Raw genomic sequence first — 21,583 nt, forward strand, 5'->3', positions numbered from 1 at the left:
TTTGCTGGAAGTTCCCACGCTGGGCTTGGCCATATTTCTCGACCGCACGTGACTGCAATGTGCGCAAACAGGCCCTATGTGAATGGCGATGGGTTGGAATTGAACGGAGTCTGACAGCATTGCCGTTGTTGTTTTTTTAATTCACTCTTGCAATTCACTTCTGCTATTGTTTCGACGAGGACATGTTGCCGAATCATCAACCTAACTATATCTCCACTTTCCTGATTATTTCCAACGAATAAGGCTAATATTGCTCTCTTATCTATGTGAATAATATTCCTCGCCAATGCACTGAGCAAGTTACATATGCACGTTTCATCAGAATGAACCACACGCAGCTCTCGTGCTGTTTTTCTTTCTTTACCGTCGGACTAACATCTTTGGCATTTGCATCGTTTAACACGCGCTCGGGTGGCGTTACATGTTCTTCCTCCCCCAAACGTTTTTCCGCAATGGTTTCCGAATGGCGCGGCGTAGCCACGCATTTTTTCAAAGCTTAAGGTAATTTAATAGCGCATCGTTTGGTACACAAATTTAAATGTACCTCATAGGATTGCTGACCTACGGCAGGTCAAACTCAGGCCCATGGATTCAGCGAAAACAATTTCTGGGGAATCTTTCAATGTGATGCTACAGCGGAGCGTTAGACGAAGCCATACACCTTTGTGATAGTTTTTTTGGTAACACAAGAACTCAGTGAACAAATGCTTTTGACCTGAGTCACGTGTGAAAATCATACGAAGGTTCAGAACCACCCTGTTTTATTACTCTGGAGCTTGTTGTGTGGAGTTGTTTCTGGTGTTCATTTCAAATTTATTGCTAACAGAAACCACATTATACATTTTCCATAAACTTCATTAAGGTCAGAATAGGTCACTGACCAAAGATGACACAGATCAATATCTCATTTTTTGGAACACACCGCTTAGGCTAATCTTTGACGCTTATTCAAATGCAAAACTCGAGACGATTTTGCATGATGCAGGTCACGCGGCCTTCAAAAGGTCAAACGAGCTCACTGTACTTGAATGATTACCAGTGACCTTTTGCTTTAGAACAAGTGTCTAGTTTCGTGAGGCACTTAAAGCACAAATCTGAGTTTGACCTGTTTGACCTTATTTGGCCCAAAGACCATGATCTAGGAATCTCAAATTCAGACATAAATGAGTTGACGTACAGGTTAATGCACCCTGTGAGTGTTGTGCCTCCAGCTTTCTTAGTTCCTTAGATCTCAGGGGATCGAATTGACCCGAGCGAAGGGTTTTCACCCGGCCACTGGGCGCATGCTAAGATAGCATCCGTCAGTTATTCGATGAACCTACTTGGATCCGGGAAAAGATGGAGAACTTCATGCCTATCTTTCGCTTCAACCGAATGCAACTGAAATAAGAACTAAATCTGGGCCTTATGGGATGGAATCAGCGGCGATGGTGGTTAAGACTTAAACGTACTCGATGCGACGGGTCCAACCTTTCTGTACATAGATACATCATGACTTTGAGGTGTAAGCTACCGAGGAAAAGCTGACGTGGCGATGAAAGTGACTAAGACAAAGCGGTGAAAAGTGATAAAGAAAAGCCTTAGATTTTGGGATCAAAACTACATTGAAGTAAAAGCCCCCGACAAATTTTCAAATCAGATGCATTTTTGAAATCACCAAATTTTTAACTTTTAGATGGTGCTCTTTAAGTTCGATGTATGATCGACCGTTCTCAACGCATTGTGGGATGGGACCATGAGAAGAAGCCCTCCTTATGAAGAACTCTACCGTAAAGCACGTCCGACTTATAGTCCAGAAGATAGCATCTCAGCTCCTCTGCCGTCAGAGCCGTTTGTTCTTGGACGGGGTGCCTTTGCGTACACCAGTGCGCCGGGTGCCGACGATAAGGGCCTTGATATATGGATGTGTCAATGAATTTTCAAATAGTTACCTTGCTAGCAGAAGTTCTGTCTGGTGCAAAAGAAGCAGGGGATAGAGAGTTACATTTCGGCGGCACACCAGGTCGCCGGCATCAGTCTTTCGAAGCCGGAAAGAGCTAGTGACATCGTGGATCTACGCGATGCAAACGAAGTTAGTGGCGCTGCTGGCGATCGAGCCACAGGGATGGGGGGAGGGAGGGGGGAGAGGGCGGTGCAATGGTGGCGTCAAAGGCCTGGACATGCGAGTAACCAGTGGCCGCATCCGAGGCCAGTGTCTGATGGGGCCGTTCACGGCGTGGAAAGCCGCACTCCCATAGGAGCCAGTGGTGGTGGCTTGAAAGACCTGGATCTCTCGAGGTGTACTGTGATAGTTACAGCGTCAAGCTGGTAATCCAACATCCCTGGATTCGATTCTCGGCATCCGAAAAGTGTCACAGGTTTTGCTTTTGTCGTAGCATTGCTCGTCACATCAGCAGCTATCCACATGGGAATGCAATATTACGGTTATCCCCATCATTGGGAGGCCTTTGCCATGGTAGAGGCTGTTTGGTGTCGTTGGAGAATCTGGCCGCGGGATGTGTGTGAGAGAGACCGTGCAAGCGGCGTTGGAGGTGACCTTGGTTCGAAAGGGTCCAGTGGCCATGCCGAACTTACGCGACAAAATAGATAAGTGACGCGGGGAGGGTTTGGGTTCTACAGGAGCTAATAACGGCAGAAAATAAGGTGTGTATTGTGCATCATCAGTGGTGCTTGCTGGTGCTACACGAAATGCTGTAGCTGATTCCAAGTCTTCCAATTGCGAAGCAACTGTCGGCCTCTCGGCTTCAGCTAATGTGAGAAGCTTCGCTCTTCAAGAGAAAATGGAGCATTCCGTCCTCTTCAAGGAAGCATGGTTACAGCTAGGAGACACCCTCACCCGCATGACCGCCCGAAGATCCCGGGAAGTTTATTCATTACGAAATGACCCTTGCCTGGTGAATAAGCTCCAGGTTTACCTGGCCATACCATGGTCAATGGTTTGTTCCACAAGGTGGACAGTACATCCTTTCTGCCGTGTGGGTAACCCCGCCCTGAGTCTGTTGGAACTCCTCTAAGACCGACGTGCCTGATTGAGGAAGAGGCACTATCTATTCTTAGGGAACCCCCAGTAAAGCTAGATTTGCTCTCTTGCACACCTGAACGACTCCAAATGCTTTTCAACAGGCCTCAGCCCCACCAATCGTGAAGGGCTTTGACCACGCCGAAGGGGATTCCACCGAGCTTGGAGGAAATTTTCTTCGCCGCGGACGAGACCCCTTCTGACCTAGAGCCTGATCCCGGAGGTCTGGCTGACTCAGTCCCTCTCACAGCCTCTCTTAGGCACGATTCCACTGTGACGCCTGAATGCCGCAGCGTTGCAGGTTTCTGCAGGCTCTTCGTGTCACTGAACTTGCGTGCATTTCAGTAAGTCTTTCAATGATTCACCTTGGTTTTAGAAAGTTTACAACACAGGCTTTCCCCATGGCATGCTGTTGTCGGATGTCTGTTTATATCGATAAAAGAGTCCCGCGGAGGAACATCAATTCTCCCCCGCTTTGGAATACCCACGCTAAAACTCAAGCGCCACGGTGACGTCGCAGGTCATAATTTATTTTGATTTTCCCAGGACTGATGCCCCTCGAAGGTGGTCGCATCTCATAACGAGCATCTGTTCTTCTGGAGATGCCGAACCTCGACTACGTGTTAGTATTCCAAGTTCCAGCCAGGCCTGGACCAGGTATCTCCAAGCTTCACAAGTTTGCAGGCGGCCTTGCTGAGGCGAGATAAGTCTCTTCTATGCTCAGTGGTTTTAAGTGGATGCTAAAAAGGCTTAGCATCTTAAGCAAAACCAACAGCCTAGCAAAAAGCACGCCCTCCTAATCTCCCGTTGTACACGCAAGAAGCCTTCTACGTTTCATACCTATCGGTGCACTTAAGCGCCGTTATACATGTTTATAAAGCCTCGGGTTTTCCACTGGGAAAGCCATGACTGTGGTCTTTGCCTGTCGGTCTTCATCATTGTGCCGCCAGGCTTCAGATTCACGGTGTGTCTCCTCTCGTGGGTGAGGAAAAGCTGGTCATCTGCAGTAGCGAGCCAATGCATGCTTAACTGTGCATGCACATACCTAGATCAGGCTTGTCTAACTTAGGTCGGCAAGCAGCCTTTCTCGATTGCGCCCTCAGGATCTGAAGGATTAAACCTAGAATACTAGTCCATTTTCCTAAACGAAAAGCCACCATGTTTGCTTTTGCGGGCCGGCCTATCGCAATGCTTTTTCTGTTAAGTTTGTTACGTGATTGTTTTGTCATGATAGGAACTCGATAAAAATGTATGACAAAGCGACTGCAACTTAGCCATTGTAACGTAGACTAAACCTTTCGCTGGTGGGATTCGTTTGGGCCATTCCAATATACTTCTGGTGACGGCTGCTGAGAGTGTTAAAGAAAGAATCCCACCTTGTGTGCTTTTCACTTATTTTTACGTTAGGTGCGTACGGTTTGATCACCATTACCAGTTTTCTCGAAATCCTTTAGCTGGCGCAGAATTTCGATTTGGAGCAGCCGACCATGCGGGAGAAATCTCACTTGTCACCTCGCTTACCACTATGAAAGTAACACATTTTATTTGCCTTGCTTTTCCAACGTATATGTTCTGTAATGTTTGCAACACGTAAATGTGTCGAAATGCTTGTGGAAGAAATACTACGAAAGCTTGAAACACCCCGGTCAGCCAAAAAAGCAAATATGAAGCTATTGTCACGCGAATTCAACGAAACGTTATTCTACGACATTGATTTTCCGTTTATGACACTTGTGTTTACCACAACGGCTCTTTATGAGACGCACTTTGACTTTGAGAATGGGAGCGCCACATGGTCCACGTGATGTATTGGTTCAAACTTCAACCAGACAACTTCTTGGTAACAGACTCTTGCTGGCTCGCCCAATTACAAACGTTGTTTTATTCGCACCAGTAGGGGTGCGCGCGGTGGTTGTCATGATAACGATGGTCGGAACCGCAAGGAAGAATGCAGTGCTGTTACAAGGAGTTGACGACGTCATTCATATTTGAGCTATCTAAAATCGAGATCCTTGTTATGCATTGAAGGTTCTGAAGTGGCACTGCCTAGTGCGGTTATTAGACGTAACTAGACTAGAGGTTTCACTAGATTTTGCTGTTTTTTTTTAAAGGCCCTAAAAGTGGGACACTCCCATTAACTATAGCAGCCATATGAGTTTCCCTGCAGCAAGTTAGTGCTGTTTCTGATTTGACCGGACTTGTAAACCTAGATTGAATAAAAATGAGCATCTTTTGTATGACCTGGGTCATCCAGGTGCCGTTTGATCGCTTGATGTGGTGATAGCTAGTGCCATGTAGTCATGCGGAAGGCGTTTATGATAGCCGCGTGTGAGCTATTACAAACACCACATATGGCATGTGTAAAAACGTCAACCTCCCGCTAAACGAGTGTTCAGTAATTCGTAAGCCTCCTTGACAGCCCAGCATCTTTGGGCCAGCTTTTTTGCCGCTGTTGTCACGACCCTCCATCGTCAGCCTGTGTAGGGTTATAGCTGCACTCAGCGTTGGAGTGTCAGGAGGGTGAACAGTGAACTCTAACTGATGGTAGGTGGCATGCATTTTTGTCACGATTTGTCAGCCCGGCGCTAGCCTTTCTGTGACGGCGAATTTCAGTACAAACAAAACCTTCCATGGTAGGATCTGCCAGCTACCGTGATAGTTGCAGTTACAAAACTTCGATTTAGTTCTATTCCACACCAACTGAGATGCGTTTTCAACAAACACTACTGGATTTTGCAGCTACTACCAGAGACACAACTTTTTAAACCGGCAACCCACCACATATGGCCCGGCGAGCATTCGCGGACTTTTGACTGGGCTGTGGACAAACTTGGTTTTTCACATGCGTAACTTTTGTTGAAATTATGCTTAAGAGAATGCATTGCGTTAATTTATGCGTACACTTTTCCAGACATGCTAGAGCATACAATTTACGACTGAGATAACAGGGGCTCTAACGCACGATACCTGCTGCTGCAGCCTCTTACCGTGGTTGTCAAAATTGTTTAACCTGTCTGTCTCCTACATGTTTTTGTTCCTGTGCTTCTGCCATCTCTTGCGATTGCGAGCTTGTCATCTGTATATACAGGACTGTTTCAAAAATTCCTGCTGAAAAGTGACGTCAAGCAAGTCATTAGAGTGTGTTGATAAGTGTCTTAGGTATCATATAATCAGCTACTGTCTCCACCAAAATTATGCATTGCAATGTTCTACGTCTTTGTGGCATTGTTAAAAGTAAACGACGTTACTTGAGTGGCACTGACAACATTATTGGAAAAAATATTAGTGCTTCCATTGTGCACATATCACGCAAATGACTCTATTATGATTTTCTGGAAAGAGCCATGGATATTGGTAAGAGTGAGAGATAACTTGTTTCATAGCTGTCGTGGGGCAGTTAGTCCGTGTTATTGTATGATGTATACACTGTTGAAATGCATTTACCATATACGACCCTGCATTTATTTCGTGAATTCGAGTTGTAAATTCATTTTTTCGAATTCGGTTTTGGGGTTCTATGAAACCTCTGCCTTTTTTGGGGTAGACGGACTAAAAATGACAGATTTCATCGCTTTTGTCATGCGAAAGATGTCTGCAATTTTCTAAGGCTCTACATGACTTGTAGCCACACACAGTGTAGAAAGCTGCGTAGACTTTCTGCGATTTGAAAATAGTCAGGATCTTTTTTACGCTTTCTTAATGCATAGCCAACAGGAGACTAACCTGCATTTTTGGATAGAGGACACTGCTAGCATCTTTGATGCACATGTCACGTATAGGTTTAAAAAAGACATTACAAAACACAGAAAGCACCACATTCAATATTTGTGGGCTGGTATCGCGTCAGCACTGGTAGCTCAACAGCTCTGGCGAGCTGGATCTCCCCTCGCCTGCAAGCGATTGGGCAGGAATGGGACGACCTGCGGACTGACATCGTGGAAAATGTTACGTCTCCAGCTGATACCTTTGGGAAACAGCCTTCGTGAAAACTACCGTGGCACGCTGGCAGAGCCATGCACGCATTCAATGCACCCGTGTTGGTCAGGGCCAGTTTCTGGTGCGGTTTGGTTCTGCCTCAGTTCATCCGATCTGGTTTGATTGAGCGAGGATAATCAGGTCTCCGGCCACACCCTTGCTTACGGTTCTTGTAAGACGCTTTGCGTTTAGGAGATCACAACAGCCGTGTCACTCATCGCGATCTTCAGGACACACAATTATTTAATTGGCGCCGGCCGAGTTGGTGCGCGGCTGGTGCAATCGGCCCCGCACCAGCCGTGCCGTGATTCCGACCGCTGCTGACTGCAGCAGCTGGCGGGTTTCAGTCGGCCCCGCACCAGCCGTGCCGGGCTTCCGACCGCTGCTGACTGCAGCAGCTGGCGGGCTTCAGTCGGCTCCGCACCAGCCGTGCCACATTGCTGACCACTGCTGGTTGCAGAAGCTGGCGGACCTCAATCGGCCCCGCTGCAGCCACGCTGCGCTGCTGACCGCTGCTGCCAGCACCAGCTGGCGACATCGAGCCGCAGCTGTCCCGCGCTCCGCTCCCTCCGCACCGCCGGCAGAACCGGCGCGGACGCGGCCCGCTACCGAGAACGGCCACCGGGTTCAGGTCACGCCTGGGGGTGGCGGCCATAGGAGCGGAGCTGACCCGGCCGGGCACGCTCGGCCCCGTTGCGCGCGGCGGAGCGATGGATGGCAATCGGGTAATGCTTCCCGAAACCGATCACACCGCGCCCCGTGCAGTAAACCGACGTTATTGACAAAGTAATGACGTGTCGCCTTTGTGGTTCTGTGGCAACATAGTGGCCCGCGGTATGGTCCGTGCCAGCAGCTGAGGTCTATGTTCTGTTGCAGCGTGGGCACAATTAATATGCATCGTTTAATTATAGCGAGCAAAACTGCTTTGTATAGCTAACCCACTGTGCATGTCCCCGCCGAACACGTCGTCTACGTGATGACTTCGTGCCATAGGGATAGAAACCAATTGTCTCGTTAAAAAGCGCCACATCAAGATATTCCCATGCAGCATAAAACGAGGACTAATGCTACTCGTTAGGCGCCTAGCGCAGCGTGATAAAACCGAGGTAATAACACGCGTGAACGCTATCATCATGCAGATAATGCTAGGAGACTGAGGAAATGAAGCCATTGTTACACCCGGGGGAACCCGTGCAAGTGAATTGTAACAATGCATTGATATGTCTATATTTCCTTAGAATTTAACGTAACGGGGGTAGAATGGGTTTGCTAATTCACGGACGTACTTTTGGCGGAAGAAGATCTATCACGTCTAGTATCTGCTGGAGGAAACCGGCATGCTCACGGCGGAAGGCCAGGTCAAATTCAGCGCGTTGATGTTCCGCCGTAAATGTTCTGGTAAGCCAGAAATGCCGGCCGGTGAAATCTGAATGCTTTCACAAGCCCAAGAACGTCACACACGCCAGGGGAGATCTGCTCGTCCGTACGCACGCACCGAGATGGAAAGGAGACGCCTGTGCCGCTAAGCTGCCACTCAGTGTAATTCCCTTCCCATGTATTGAAACGGCTCCCAATGGCGAGGCTAAACATGCGCTGAAGTGGCACTGACTGCGTCGAAGGCTGCCCTGACCGCGGAATAGTTCGAGTCATGTGCGCATGCGGAACCGTCTGTATGTATACGTTTGGGAGCTATCTGCGTGCGTGTGTTGTGAGCCATTGACACCCTGTTTTTAGTGCGCCGACGATGGACTTGAATAGCTACGAGCCCACTGTTAAACGTTCAAATACATTTTTGCTGTACGCCGTGCGCTAACCCACGGATAGCACTAGGTAAAACTTCGCTGATTATGAGGCGGGCCAGACCGTCCCATTTCAGGTGGAGAAGTGGATGATTTTGAAACTTGCTTTTCGGTGTCTGCAATCAAAACATGACAACAAGCAATGAGTACTTCTGAAGGATGTTGGCAGCGATTAATTAAGGGCAGGCGTGCATAGCTCTCATTGTTATCATGGGTCTAGACCACATCGCATTCATCATTCTTTTTTAAAATTGTGCCACTGTCCGCTTTCTCGTCGGCTGTCGGTGGCGCTGTGGATTGGGTGGTGTTAAAATCGCTCAGTGATTGGTAGAAGATATATGGAGCAATTTTTTATATTCTCCTTTTCTCCCACTGCCAAGATCCGACATCAGCCCCTGAAAACGACGCCAGCCGGCTACATCTCCTAGGATTTTACTGAGTGTGCACGACTGACTGCACATGTCGACGCAGGAAATGTAATGGCGGAGTGGTTGGCACCTTCGGGTTCAACGGGAGGGGGAGGGAGCTCGGTAAGTTGGCTTGAAACCAAAACAATGCACAGTGTGGAACAACGAAAGTTATTGGCATGAGCAAAGGTATACATTTTACGAATTCCGGGTGCGAGCACAGGTACCCTCTCAGAAAGTGTTGCCGATCTGCAAGTTTCCCAAGTAGCTGGATGCTGACATAAAAGTCGGTCAGTTATGAAAGACAGGCCTGTCCGATACGAATAATTGGAAAGCTTTTGTTATCATGGAATAATCGTAACACAAATACTTGTTTAAAATTTGGTTAAGAACTGAAAGGAACTGAGAGCAGGGATACAGCGCAGTTCAACTGCGGTCACAAACCAAGCATGACAGTGCAGTCTTTTGTGTGCAGTGCAGTGCAGCAGTGCAGTTAGGCAGTCTTTTGATTGGTTTGCACAAGGTAATTGTAAACCTGATGCAAACAAAGTCATGTGCATGATGAAAGCATGTCCTACGTGTCCTACGTGCAATTTAGCATATGAAGCATGTGAGAATGACTGTTTCTAATAACTAGATAAAATTGTGGATGCAGCAAGAATGTGATTGATAAAATTTGACTGATTTTGATACTAACAAACAGATGGTCATACGGGTATAGGGTAACACATTCAAAACGGGAGGGTTAGTGGGCGGGGAAAGCATATGCGCCGTGGTTAGCGAGTGGGTACGTAAATCGTTAGTTTCACGGCTAGAGGCAGTGTTTGGCTATGGAAATCTAACCCGATGTATAAATATGAATACCGAGTTTGTGGTGGGGGTAGACATATCATATATATATATATATATATATATATATATATATATATATATATATATATATGTGTGTGTGTGTGTGTGTGTGTGTGTGTGTGTGTGTGTGTGTGTGTGTGTGTGTGTGTGTGTGTGTGTGTGTGTGTGTGTGTGTGTGTGTGTGTGTGTGTGTGTGTGTGTGTTTGTGTGTGTGTGTGTGTTTGTGTGTGTGTGTGTGTGTGTGTTGTGTGTGTGTGTGTGTGTGTGTGTTGGTGTGTGTGTGTCGTACTCAGACAGGGGAGTCCGTTGGGCATCGGAATCTTAGCTCATGTGGAAGTCAACTGGTTGTAGACCCCAGGAAGCTCTAGCGCGCTGGTAAACAACTCCCGGAATAAGCTAGCGTGGAGGTAGCGGATTAAATGAAAAGTGCCACGATCACAACACCATATATGTACGCGGTAGTGATGAAACATTTCACACAAATGCTGCTCTAAGGTGGCGGCAGTGGGAAGCACTGAATTTTTATCACGCGGAGCTGGGCGCTGGCTGTGTGGAGGATTTTGCGCCGAGGTCAGGACCGACGCTGGCGTTTTTAGGCGGCCTTAGTATGAACAGCGTGAAAACGACGCTGACCTAGCTACAGCCGCAAAACGGGAAACTGTGGCCCTGCGGTCTAACTGAAACCCGAGACAGCAATGATATCGCGAGATAATGCGGTGTGCGTATTGATCCGCGACCATCCGGGGAAGAGCTGCTCGCGTTTCGAGAACAGCTCCCGAGCCGTGTCAGGTAGTTGTAACAGAGGTGCATTAACGTGCACGCTGATGACTGTTGGAGCAAGACGCGCTCGAGTAGGGGGCCATTTTGACCTCTCCTGAGACATCAAAAGGAAACCAGAGGCATTGATTTTGAGCATTAGGTATTACTTGATGTGAACAAGTTTATGTGAGATGGTCATGTCTCTGGGGCGTGATTATCTGGTCTTCTGAGGTTAAAGGAGGCGAATTTCAAGCAAGTGTCGGAAGTGTCTCGAGGCCTTCTCACGTTATCAAATTTATGCTAGATACCTTTTACAAACAAAAGGTCAGTCAGGATAATTCAGGTAAGTGATATGATCTGGTGTTTAAAAAAATCAAAACGACAAAAACTATTCAAAATCATTTTCGTATATGAATTTCGGTCCCATCGTGGATGACTGGCCCTGACGGCACGTTTTTTGAAACATCTAAGTTCATCAAGACCACTTTATGTCAGTAACCTTCCCTCACATTTGAAAAGTCAACACAAGATGTCATTTGACGTCCTTTTGACTGCGGAATATGAAATAAGTGTCAAGAACATTTCGCGAGGCAAATATTTTGGTCACAAAGCTGCTTGGTTTTTTGGTCGCACAGTTGACTTAAGGTCGATGTAATTAGCTGTAGTCCTACTTTGAGCAGTTTAATTCTCTAAGAAGTCATCTGGAAGTTGATCGATTTGGTCATCTGGTTGAACATGTGGTCGTGCATGTAGCACCACATGGTGCATGTGTAAGTTGACCAGAAAAATGGCCGCTGCCGTCATATTACCATACCACTGGTTGATTTCTAGTTCGGCATTTGGCCTCAGGTTGTTGGGTGTGCGAACAGTAGAAAAGAATAACTGCATTGAGGTCAGGCATCTTAGACATGATTATCTTAGCCTACATCACCGGGCTGTTTTCTCAAATGTGGCTGAGACTTCTCCGTAAAACAGGAGACTTCCAGAGCTGATTGAACGCTCCTTTGACATTGGCAGCCTCATCGCAGTCTAGAGATGAACAACTAACATTGCGTCAAGATTTGAACTTACTACAAGCGTATTGTTGGGTGATGGTCACCTCCAAAACGGATGCGCTTTTTCCAAACGTTTGGTGGTTGCGCAGATCGTTGTTGCGAATTTGAGTTGTTGCGCTTCAAGAGAGTACCCTTGCTACCGCCAAATAAAAACGTCAACATTTGGCATCTACTTCACAACGCCTCATTCACCACATGACGTACTAGACTTGCGGATAGTTGCAGCAGACACCATGATCTCACGTTAAGCCTTCCCACATGACACTTTCTGTAATCTCCGGTTCTTGGTGAAGACAGGCTGTCGATGCGATCAATAATCTTCCCCCAACCGCAGACTTTCGACACCACAGCTAAGCATTTATGGACAATGACCTCCTACACCGCGACGGGTGTCTTCCGTGCCAGGCCCTGCTTTGAGACCGCCTCTGGTTCTCATCAGACCCAGGCACCAAACATCGCCACTGTGATCTCACGTCCGGGCCCCACGACTGATTCATCTGGGGCCGATATGGTTAGGGACTAGCGCTGGTTGAAAGCGAGACCGCAGACTGAACGGAACATGCCGAATTATCAGACAGTTTTGAACCCAGAGTCTCGGCCCCGCCGGCGCACTCTTTAAAGCCTAATGATAGGGTTGTAGCCAATGGCAGTGGGTTCATGTATTCTTCATGAATGAGAAGCGCAGGTGCGCGCGCCCAGTGAAGACCTTCAGAGCGAAGAGCAGTTTATTAGAGATGTGCTGTATATATTTCAACATATTCACATGCAGGTTTATCGATCGGGTTGCATTACATTATTGATAACATTACCACCGTCATTTTACCTCTCCCATTCCACTGTAAAACGTAAAAAGCCGCAAGTGACAAGACACCAAAGAACACGGGATTCCTACAGAAAAGAACACCGACAAACTTTCTGGCATTAATGTGGGCCGGTCTGTCGAAACAGGCTCGTGCCGTCGTGCGCAAACCACGACCCTCCTGTTTTGGGGCGCTTTTAAGGCTTTGTGTCAGATATCTGCAACCAGAGCAGATGAAAACGTGAAACTAACAGTACAAAGTGAGCGATTACATCGACCACAACTCATTAACAAATCTCAAGACTCTCCATCCTTTAGGAGCGTCAGTGCAACCGAAAAGGCCGTTATCACCTCATCCGGAACTGACCCCGAATGCGAATAGTCTGGGCCTAAGCGGAGATATCGCGCAGTTCAGATTACACAGAGGCATAGGGTTGATCATTGTGACCAACGTACACTCCCAAAATGATGCATTTCGAGGAACCTTGGTCGGGATTTCTAAAGCTGGGGGTTAGTGCTAATGCTTCGATATAGTGGATTGGAACTGCCGGGGCTTGGTTAAGTTGAATGACTTGCCTGACTCACCAGTTGGCATGTGCTGCCAAATGTGTCTGGCTGCATTAATACATTTTTGGCGTGAAATGATGTCATTTACATGATGTCAGCTGACAACGTTTAGGTATGTCATCAGGTCTGTCAGGTCTGTTATCAGGTCTTTCAGGTCTGTTATTGCCTCACTCGTCCCACGTCGCATCAGTTGGCTTACCGGTTACTTTTGTTGCGATGTGTTTAGCTGCTGATGTCGGCAGTGCCGCCACCTCCCATGCTGAGAAAAAGGGGCAGTTAAGGGTATGCGGGCTGACAACAGCACGGACTGATGGTTCTCAGCCTGAATCACAGGCTCCGATGTGATGACCGAGAATGTACGGATTACGATGACATCTGTAATCCCACTAAAATTGCCGGCCATCTCCTTCCGTCATTCAGGTTACCAAGCTACTCTTGGCTCGTCTCGGACACCGGCCACTCATACCAGAGCCAAACGCTTTTGAAGAAAAAAACAACACAGGAGGCTGCCGGCGTCCCGAACGATCCGGCCCCGGTCCTTCATGTTCCACCGGCTGTGCCTATAACTCGTCCCCTAACACTGGCACTATGGTGCCTCTTGGAGTCAGACCTCCGGCGCGCCCATTAGTCCCTGTTGTGGTGCAGCCTTCAACTGGACCACACCGCAGCTTTCGGCCAGCATTGGTGTTTCGTTATAATATTACCGAATGTCTCACGTGAATGTCGTGCCACTGACCGCGGCACTGCATGTTGGGGGACAGTGAAAGGTCTCGCAGCAGCGAGAGAGGGGACGGCGAACTCTCTTGATTACAAGTCAGTTTACTGAAACCAACTAATTGCTAGCCTCAAGATTCAAGCGTGTTTGAAAGAGAGGGTTCCACATTTGAATGAGCATGTGAGCTGAAATAGCCATTTTGAAGATGAAGCTGCAGTTCACAGCCCTGCTTGCCCGAAGACCTAAAACCCCCTAGTTTCTGATCTGCGCTCCCGCGAACGTGTGCGGACTATGTCGGGAGACTATTTCAAGGTCGTCCAGGCACCCATGATGTCAAAATGACGTCATTAAAATCGTGTCATTCCATTAAGCATATGATGATCAATGCTAAGAAGAATAAAGTTACCGAGTCGTCCATATCTAGCGTTCGTGATTAAGATTGCCAGACATAACGACGGTCAATTGGCCTTGAGCCAATGTTGTACCAGGCGCAATGGCGCAATCAAACAATTCGCATTAAGCAGCATATTTACTAAACAGGGCAGGTATGTTGCCTAAAGCAGTCCTTTCCACTTAAAAGTATACCAATAGTTATAAGTGAGCTTATTCATAATATTTGATGCTTGCTTCGGTATCTCCAAATGTGAAACATTTCCTTTCAAGCCTCACGTCACTCGCAGAAGCCTCGCGTTTTTGTGGTGTTGCATCCTAATGGTGCACTTGTAGCCTGTATCATTCACTGAAAGCATTTGGTGTTCCCAGGTTTTCCGGCTTGCCTGGGATGTCCGTTCCTCGTCATGTGTGAGGTACACTGAACGTTTAGGTACTCTGGCAATCTAGGTGGTGGCTTGTAACTTTGCAGGTCATGTAGATGTTTTATTCTCCAGGCAATCTGCCTATGCATTTGAGAGAGGGGAGGGGGACATTAAATGTCTGCCTGTCACGCCATCTTGAGATGGAATCTCTACTCCTGGAAGAAGGTTATGAAGAAAATCGCTACTCCTGGAAGAAGGAATGCGAACCCGCAGCAGGACAGGAAATCGTTTTTTCTGCCCCATCCGATAATTGTTTATAGCCATGCGCACCCTTGTTGTCACTCCCGATTCAACCAGCTTTTTACGAAAAAAAGACGATGGATTGCTACCGGCTGGCATTCCAACATTGTATTCTTCAAGACTGCATTATAAGTACAAGGGCATTGAAGCCCAAAAATGACTTTTGATCCCTTTTTGTAGTGCTGTTGTAATCTAGTTGTTAATTAAGTTGCTGTGCGTGAGATCGGGAACAATTGATAAATAGTACATGTATGATTCACTCATTTCAGAATGCTTTGTGCCGACCCATTTTCATTGGGGTATATGACATTTGAGAAAGGGACCAGGCTGGTACGTCTGAAAAAATACTGCCGGGTCGTTTTCATGAAATGTTTAGTGCTGCTTTTGAAAATGCAACTAGTGTTCCTAACGTCGAGATCTTTCTCGCGTTGTAAGATGGGACACACTCACAAATAGCAGTTGACCTCATCCGCCCCACTCGGCCACACACAATTTATTGAATCACGATTCCAATGCGTCCCGGGCCTCTGATTCGAGTTGCTAAGAGCCAACAGCATCGTTGGGATGGTCGCTACCGCAGGAATACCTTCTTTGCTGTGAACTAGAAACACAATTACTTCTTGGGTATTCAGCCCAGGTATGATGCTTCCGTGCCCACATTTTTTAGCATTCCGACACGCAGGCCCCAAACTGAAGCATGCTTAGTCCTGTTCCGCGCTGCAGGTGTAGCGAGGCGGGGACCTCAAAGTCATGTTCATGTGATTATAGCAATGGAAACAACGTCGTTACGGGTTTCTTTCTGTGCACACTCATGTGCACATATTCTTAGCACATTGCGTAAAAGCACCGATTCCCTTCTCCTGATACAAATTTCGCAAGTGTCTGAGTTTCCATGCCGCCGAATCGTCCCCGTTGACGCCATGATATCACGATAAAGATGCCACTTAATAACCGCTGTTACGTATGCTATTGTTTCCATCACGTTGTGTCCATTCTTAAAATGTTCGCTTCCTATTTGCTCTCCGTTAAATTGAAACAGATGATGCGAAGTCGGAAGCATGGGCTGGCGTGAAAGTGCCCCATTGATCAAAATTGACCTGAATCGTAGCTTTTGGCCGCCCATGCAGCTATACCAAAATCGTTGGCCCGGGGCAGGGTACAAACACAGAGGACAGGCTGGGGTGCATGTTAGCTTCACTACCGGACGATTGGTGAGCGGGAGCAGCGGCCGACCCTGTCCGCCGCCCAGACGCGAGAGGGCGCGCTGGCCACCGCCCCGCCGGTGCCCTTTGAAAGCCGTGTTTGAGCAGGTGGCCGTAGCGCGGCCACCGCCGCGACAGAGCTCACAATGGAGCCGCCGCTGCTCCCCTCGTCCCCCCCCCCCCCCCCCCGCCCCCCGCCCCCCGCCCCGGCACGGCGTGACGGGACTCCAGCCGCCGCTCGTGCCGGCCGCACGACTGTCCGAACGAGCGGCCCAGCCGCGTTCTGCGAGCGATGGCTGCCTGCACCCTTTGGATTAAGATTTCGCTGGCGTTATCACACCCACCTAAAGCAGGAGCGTGCGACGCGTCTTTCCGTCCAATCATAATGCCTTTAAATGAACTTGAAAAAGCTAGAGCTTCATCATGCCTGCATACAGCGCTTCCAAAGATCAGCAGAGAAGCTGATCGGGCCCAAGATGGAAAGACACGTTAAAACAATGACCCGCGTGAAATCCTGCGACTTGTATACGAAGCGTGAATGCCGGTGTCATGCTCATGGTGGCTCTGCTCAGTGAATACACGATTGGACGGCTTCATGCCATTTTATTGATCAAACTTGGCACATAATTTTATCTCGCATCCTACTGGCTTCATGACCCTGGAATTCTGATGCGCGGCATCTTCACAGCACAATGCCCAAAGGTCCGTATGGCAGTTGGCTGGCGTGCTGGTGGGGCAGCCGGTCAGATCAGCGCTCCCCGCGCCCAGCAGTGGCTGCCGAGCGCGCCCAGCCGTGGCTGCCGAGCACACGTGTTATCCTCCCTCAGTTGCGCCGGCGACAAATACGCGGTGTCACAAGCGCAGCAGTACTGACGCCCGTCGCTGAGCCAAGTCACCGATGCGACAGCGCGGTGCGCCAAACGGGGACGTTGGTCACCGATAGGGCAGCACGGTACGCCAGACGGGGGACGGTGGTAACCGATGCGACAGCGTGGTACGCCAGACGGGAGACGGTGGTCACCGATGCGACAGCGCGGTACGCCAGACGGAGAACAGAGGCTAGTGCCACGCCAGTCGCGGCTCGAAGATTCGCAGAGCCGAGGTCAAACTGGTAAACCACTATTGGGTTCACCTAGATGACAGTGCGCGCCCAAGACAGTACAGCCACACGCGCGTGCCTCCATACGGTCCGGACCACATGGTTCAGAGTAACACGTGCCATGATTCAGAAGTGTTGCCTGTGTCAAACAACGATATTGCGGAAGGCGTTTATTTTGGTACCTTACCAATAAAGCCTCACTGTCATATGCTCAGTATAGCCCTTCGTGCATTTTACCTGACAGAGCTGCCAAAAATTTTGAGCTCGCAGCCTAGTCATCAAGCGTGGTGTTTCATGCTCGATTTCAATACACCGATGCTTACGTAATCACGAAATTTATCGATCCGCGGTTAATTGGTCGTAGGGCTTACCACGGATGGCAAGCGCCTTAATTTTGGCAGATGATAGGCACCTGTTGTCGGTACTCCCAAGGGCACCATGTTCCACGAAACCCGGCCTCTTCAATATTCCGAAACCTGATCGTGTGGCAAGTCCAGCCAAGCAGCGACTGCATTCCTCTCTAAAAGAAATGGCAGCTCCGCCAATTACGCCGCTGCGGCAACATGCGATCAGACGTCGAATGCTGATGTTTTAAGAATCCGTGTGTGAATTCATCTGAGAAAGTAAAAAAAACTAAAACACCCGAGTCATGATGAATATATCCAAAATTCCGTAAGTTCCTGAGCGTCCTTAAACTTCTCTCCTCATATGAATGATCGGTACTGAACAACTTAACAAGTCGATTGTTTCCTCGAACGCAGTTAGGGTTCCTTCAGTTCATGAGATGGTGAACAGTTCTTTTTAGCTTCGTAAACGCAAGACATGGAGCGCTGACATATACTGACATGGAATGCAACACATGGAATGTTGAGATTCTAATGAGATTCTGTTCATATGAGCTTCTCAAACAGTGATGGAACGTTGGACAACTGCCAAGTGAAAGCTGTCGGCGGTATTTTTAGAATCATTGCTGACTTATTCTTTAGAACAACCGGCTGAGAACGGGCCATAATTGCGTCTGGAATGTTGAAATACAAGCTCCGCGGAACCATTTCAGCCATTTGACTGATGAATGAGCCAGCCAGTTGTTGTGCCACTTAAAATGCACAGATTGCCTCCTCCAATCGGGACTCTACATTAAACCACAGCCGGCCAATGGGAGAGTCTGCCACACACACCAACAGCGACTAGGCCCGGCGGAGTGACGTCACACGACAAACGAGGCCGAGAACACCTCCCGACGCACGCAACACGCCAGTGGTCCGCTCGCGCCCCTGTCCAACAACAGCCGCCCCACGCCTCACTACAGCTATACACCGTTTGGCAGATGGCTGATTGCACTGAAAGACACGAGCGGCCGGGCTGCCCCGCCTGTGGCGAACCGAATAAGTAGGAAAGAAGTATATGTGCTTAGTGGGCACAAGCCAGGTCATCAAAGGTCATGCAATTGAGTTAACCCTCGCACTGACGGGATTCCTCGTCAGACTAGAACTGACGGCGGAGCTGACACCTGTCCCCCCCCCCCCCCACACACACACGCACTCTGCCGTCTCATAACAGAATGGACATAGAGATAAATTATGCATAACTGAATAGCTTATTAGATAATGAACCAGGTTTGCTCAGGCTGGATATTCATTTCATGTCTAGGTCATGTCAGGTCATCAATATTTGTGTCCGCTTGTACGCAGTTGGCTTACAACTCGTCTGACGTCTTAATATGTTAGCAAGTGGTCGGTATCGTGAGGCAGAATACTGTGTTCGACCCACGATTTTGCTATCAGCGTTTCATTCAGGTCGACCAGTTGTCCAAGCAGTTGTATTTCAGGGACGGCCAAGTTCATTGACTAATGACGCCCGTTTGTAGTAAAATGTCACGTGCGAATCAGCAACCAACAGCCTGGATACGGATGCAAAGGAGCAAACCTTCCCGTAGAGCGCATATTCTAAAAGTTATAAGCTATGTGTCGACTTGGGACTTAATGATGGTAAATACCTTTCTCATGTGTGTTATAGGGAAGGAATGAGTGATTATGGAGTAAGTGATTCTCTTGGTATATGTTGCGAAGGTGGAATAAGCGATTATGGAATAAGTGATACACGTTACGTATGCCTATGGTGATGTGGTGCCTTCACATATCTGAAAAAATCGAAACATATTCATGCTGACAACTTCATGTTTGTTATCTGCTGCTAATAAATAACTATTTTATCAGCAATCCTTCATTTGCACTCCTTAAGAATAATGTGTATAGCAGATAATTCTTGGATCGCTTGGTATGCTCCCAGCATGAAAGCTTAATTTACCATTTTGCTAGTGTGCTCTGTACAAGAAGCATTGCCCAAAGAAACAGTTTGTACGTTTTTGTCATGCTCCAATGGCTTGGACCTAAACGAGACGCGGTGCGCGTTTGATAACATTTTTAGACAGCTGGCTCTCATAAGGTGGCATACGGTTGCGGTGTACATTACGGGTTGATCAGTAAAAATAAGTAAGAGATTCATATTTACGTGGGAGCTTGCTTCAACCCTTCGGTGCAATTATGTGACCACTTTCCATTTAAATACGTTCTTTACTTTACATTTTGAAAGTTAAGTTCTGACCATGGCGGTCTGCAAGTCCATTTTTTTTCGAAGTACCTCTAGAACTCATCTAGATCACTGACCTGACATGACAAAGACCCTACACTTATGTTTTAAAAAAATGAATCTGAGATAATGTGCGAACAGTGTAAGGGCGTTAACGCAAGCCGTTCTGCAGCTACTCTGAAGAATATCGGAGGAGGAATGCGTGCCACTCTCATACACCTCCTCCCCTCATCCCCCCCCCCTTCTCCCCTCCCCGTCAGTGCGAGGGCTAATAACACGTTCGATTATGACGACTATTTACAAAAGGAGACTAGATCGTTAGCCTCTCGTCGCAGTCTTGGACCGCACAGAGGCTGCCGGCTGGGCTCCGGTCGGCGGGCGGGCGGGCAGCGCGGCCGCGCTGCTGCTGGAGCGGGCGGGCCGCCGGCGGCCTCCCCTCCGCGGGCTGATCGCCGCCGCCGCCGCCGCCGCCGCCGCCGCCGCCAGTCCGTCGGCGCGTCGGCGCGTCACCGCCCGGCAGTGCGTTTGATAATGTGTAATATCACAGGCGCGGGTCGCGCCGCGTTCACATGCAGCCGCACTCCTCCACCACCATCTTAGGCAGGTCGCGCTTGATGATGTTCTTGTCGGCGTCGAAGTAGAGCAGCGACATGGGCGACAGCTTCGTGGGCGCGCAGCACGGATTGAAGCCGTCGAGGCCGTGACCGCCTGTCACGACCCGGTAACCCTCGATCACGTGCGTGTGGAAGTTGCGGAAAGTGTCGGGCGTGCGGCTGGCGCAGTTTCCCAGGCAGTAGTTGGCGTAGTAGCCGCTGGGGAAGAGGATCCAGTCGTCCCAGCCGAGCTCCTGGAAGCTGACGTAGAGCCGCTGGCGGCAGCAGTGGGTGACGCGCGCGCCACAGTCGAGCGCGGCGCGCCGCACCCGACGCGCCGGAACCGCCGCCGTCCGGATCTTAATGAAAGGAACACTAGACGAGTCTCTGCCCTGCTGAAAGAACTTGCTTTTTACTAACGATTTGCATCCATTGCAGTCGACTAATAGTCTCAGTGGCCGGTCGGGACTGAGGTCGAACCAGTCCTGAACGGCCTTCTTCAGGTTGAACCGGTGCCACCCCACGTCCTCCAGACGGACGCGGCGCTTGGCCACTAGCTGGGGACGGCCGCGGTTTGCCTGCGGACGGATGCAGGACGTCAGTCAAGTCATGGTGACAACCCGAGGCAGGGCTCCGTCGGGGCAGGGCCGCGCCCTTGGAACAGTGTCAATCGAAGCAAGTCTTTCGAGAGCGTGGAGGCGGCGTTGAAGCATAGTTACGGCACTGGGGGGAGGGGGGAGGGGGGGGATGGGGCCCCACCACGAGGGATGACTCAGTTTGGACACGGTCAACACACGGGGAAAGGATCAGTCGGCACAGGAGATCGGCACTGCTTGAGGAAGGGAGAAACCGGGTCAGGGTCAAGACGAACGGGAAGAATCGGTCGGCACAGATCGCTAAGTTTCGGAAGAAGTTATCGATCGTGTGCGATGAGAAACTATGGACTTGAGGAAACATACCAATAGCGTTTCGGAGATTACCGTTAATAAGTATTAAGGTTAGATCTCCTGGGAGATAATCCCATACATCATGCAAACTTTGGAACCTTCAGTCACACGCCATATTTCGATCCATTTTCATCGTGCATGATCCTCATGA

The 21,583-nt window shown here is 48.9% G+C and overlaps 1 protein-coding gene across 1 annotated transcript; it reads right to left on the reverse strand.

Annotated features, from left to right (window-relative positions):
• Positions 1-20,419: 20,419 nt before the first annotated feature.
• Positions 20,420-20,883, reverse strand: LOC119096905 (inhibin beta chain-like; the record flags this gene model as incomplete). Its single annotated transcript, XM_037219909.1, has 1 exon — positions 20,420-20,883. A coding segment is annotated over one exon (426 nt), but the record flags the coding sequence as incomplete, so codon positions are not given.
• Positions 20,884-21,583: the final 700 nt, after the last annotated feature.

This window comes from Pollicipes pollicipes, unplaced genomic scaffold (genome assembly GCF_011947565.3).
Source record: "Pollicipes pollicipes isolate AB1234 unplaced genomic scaffold, Ppol_2.1 Scaffold_4295;HRSCAF=5057_pilon_pilon_pilon, whole genome shotgun sequence".
Taxonomy (NCBI): Eukaryota; Metazoa; Arthropoda; class Thecostraca; order Pollicipedomorpha; family Pollicipedidae; genus Pollicipes; species Pollicipes pollicipes.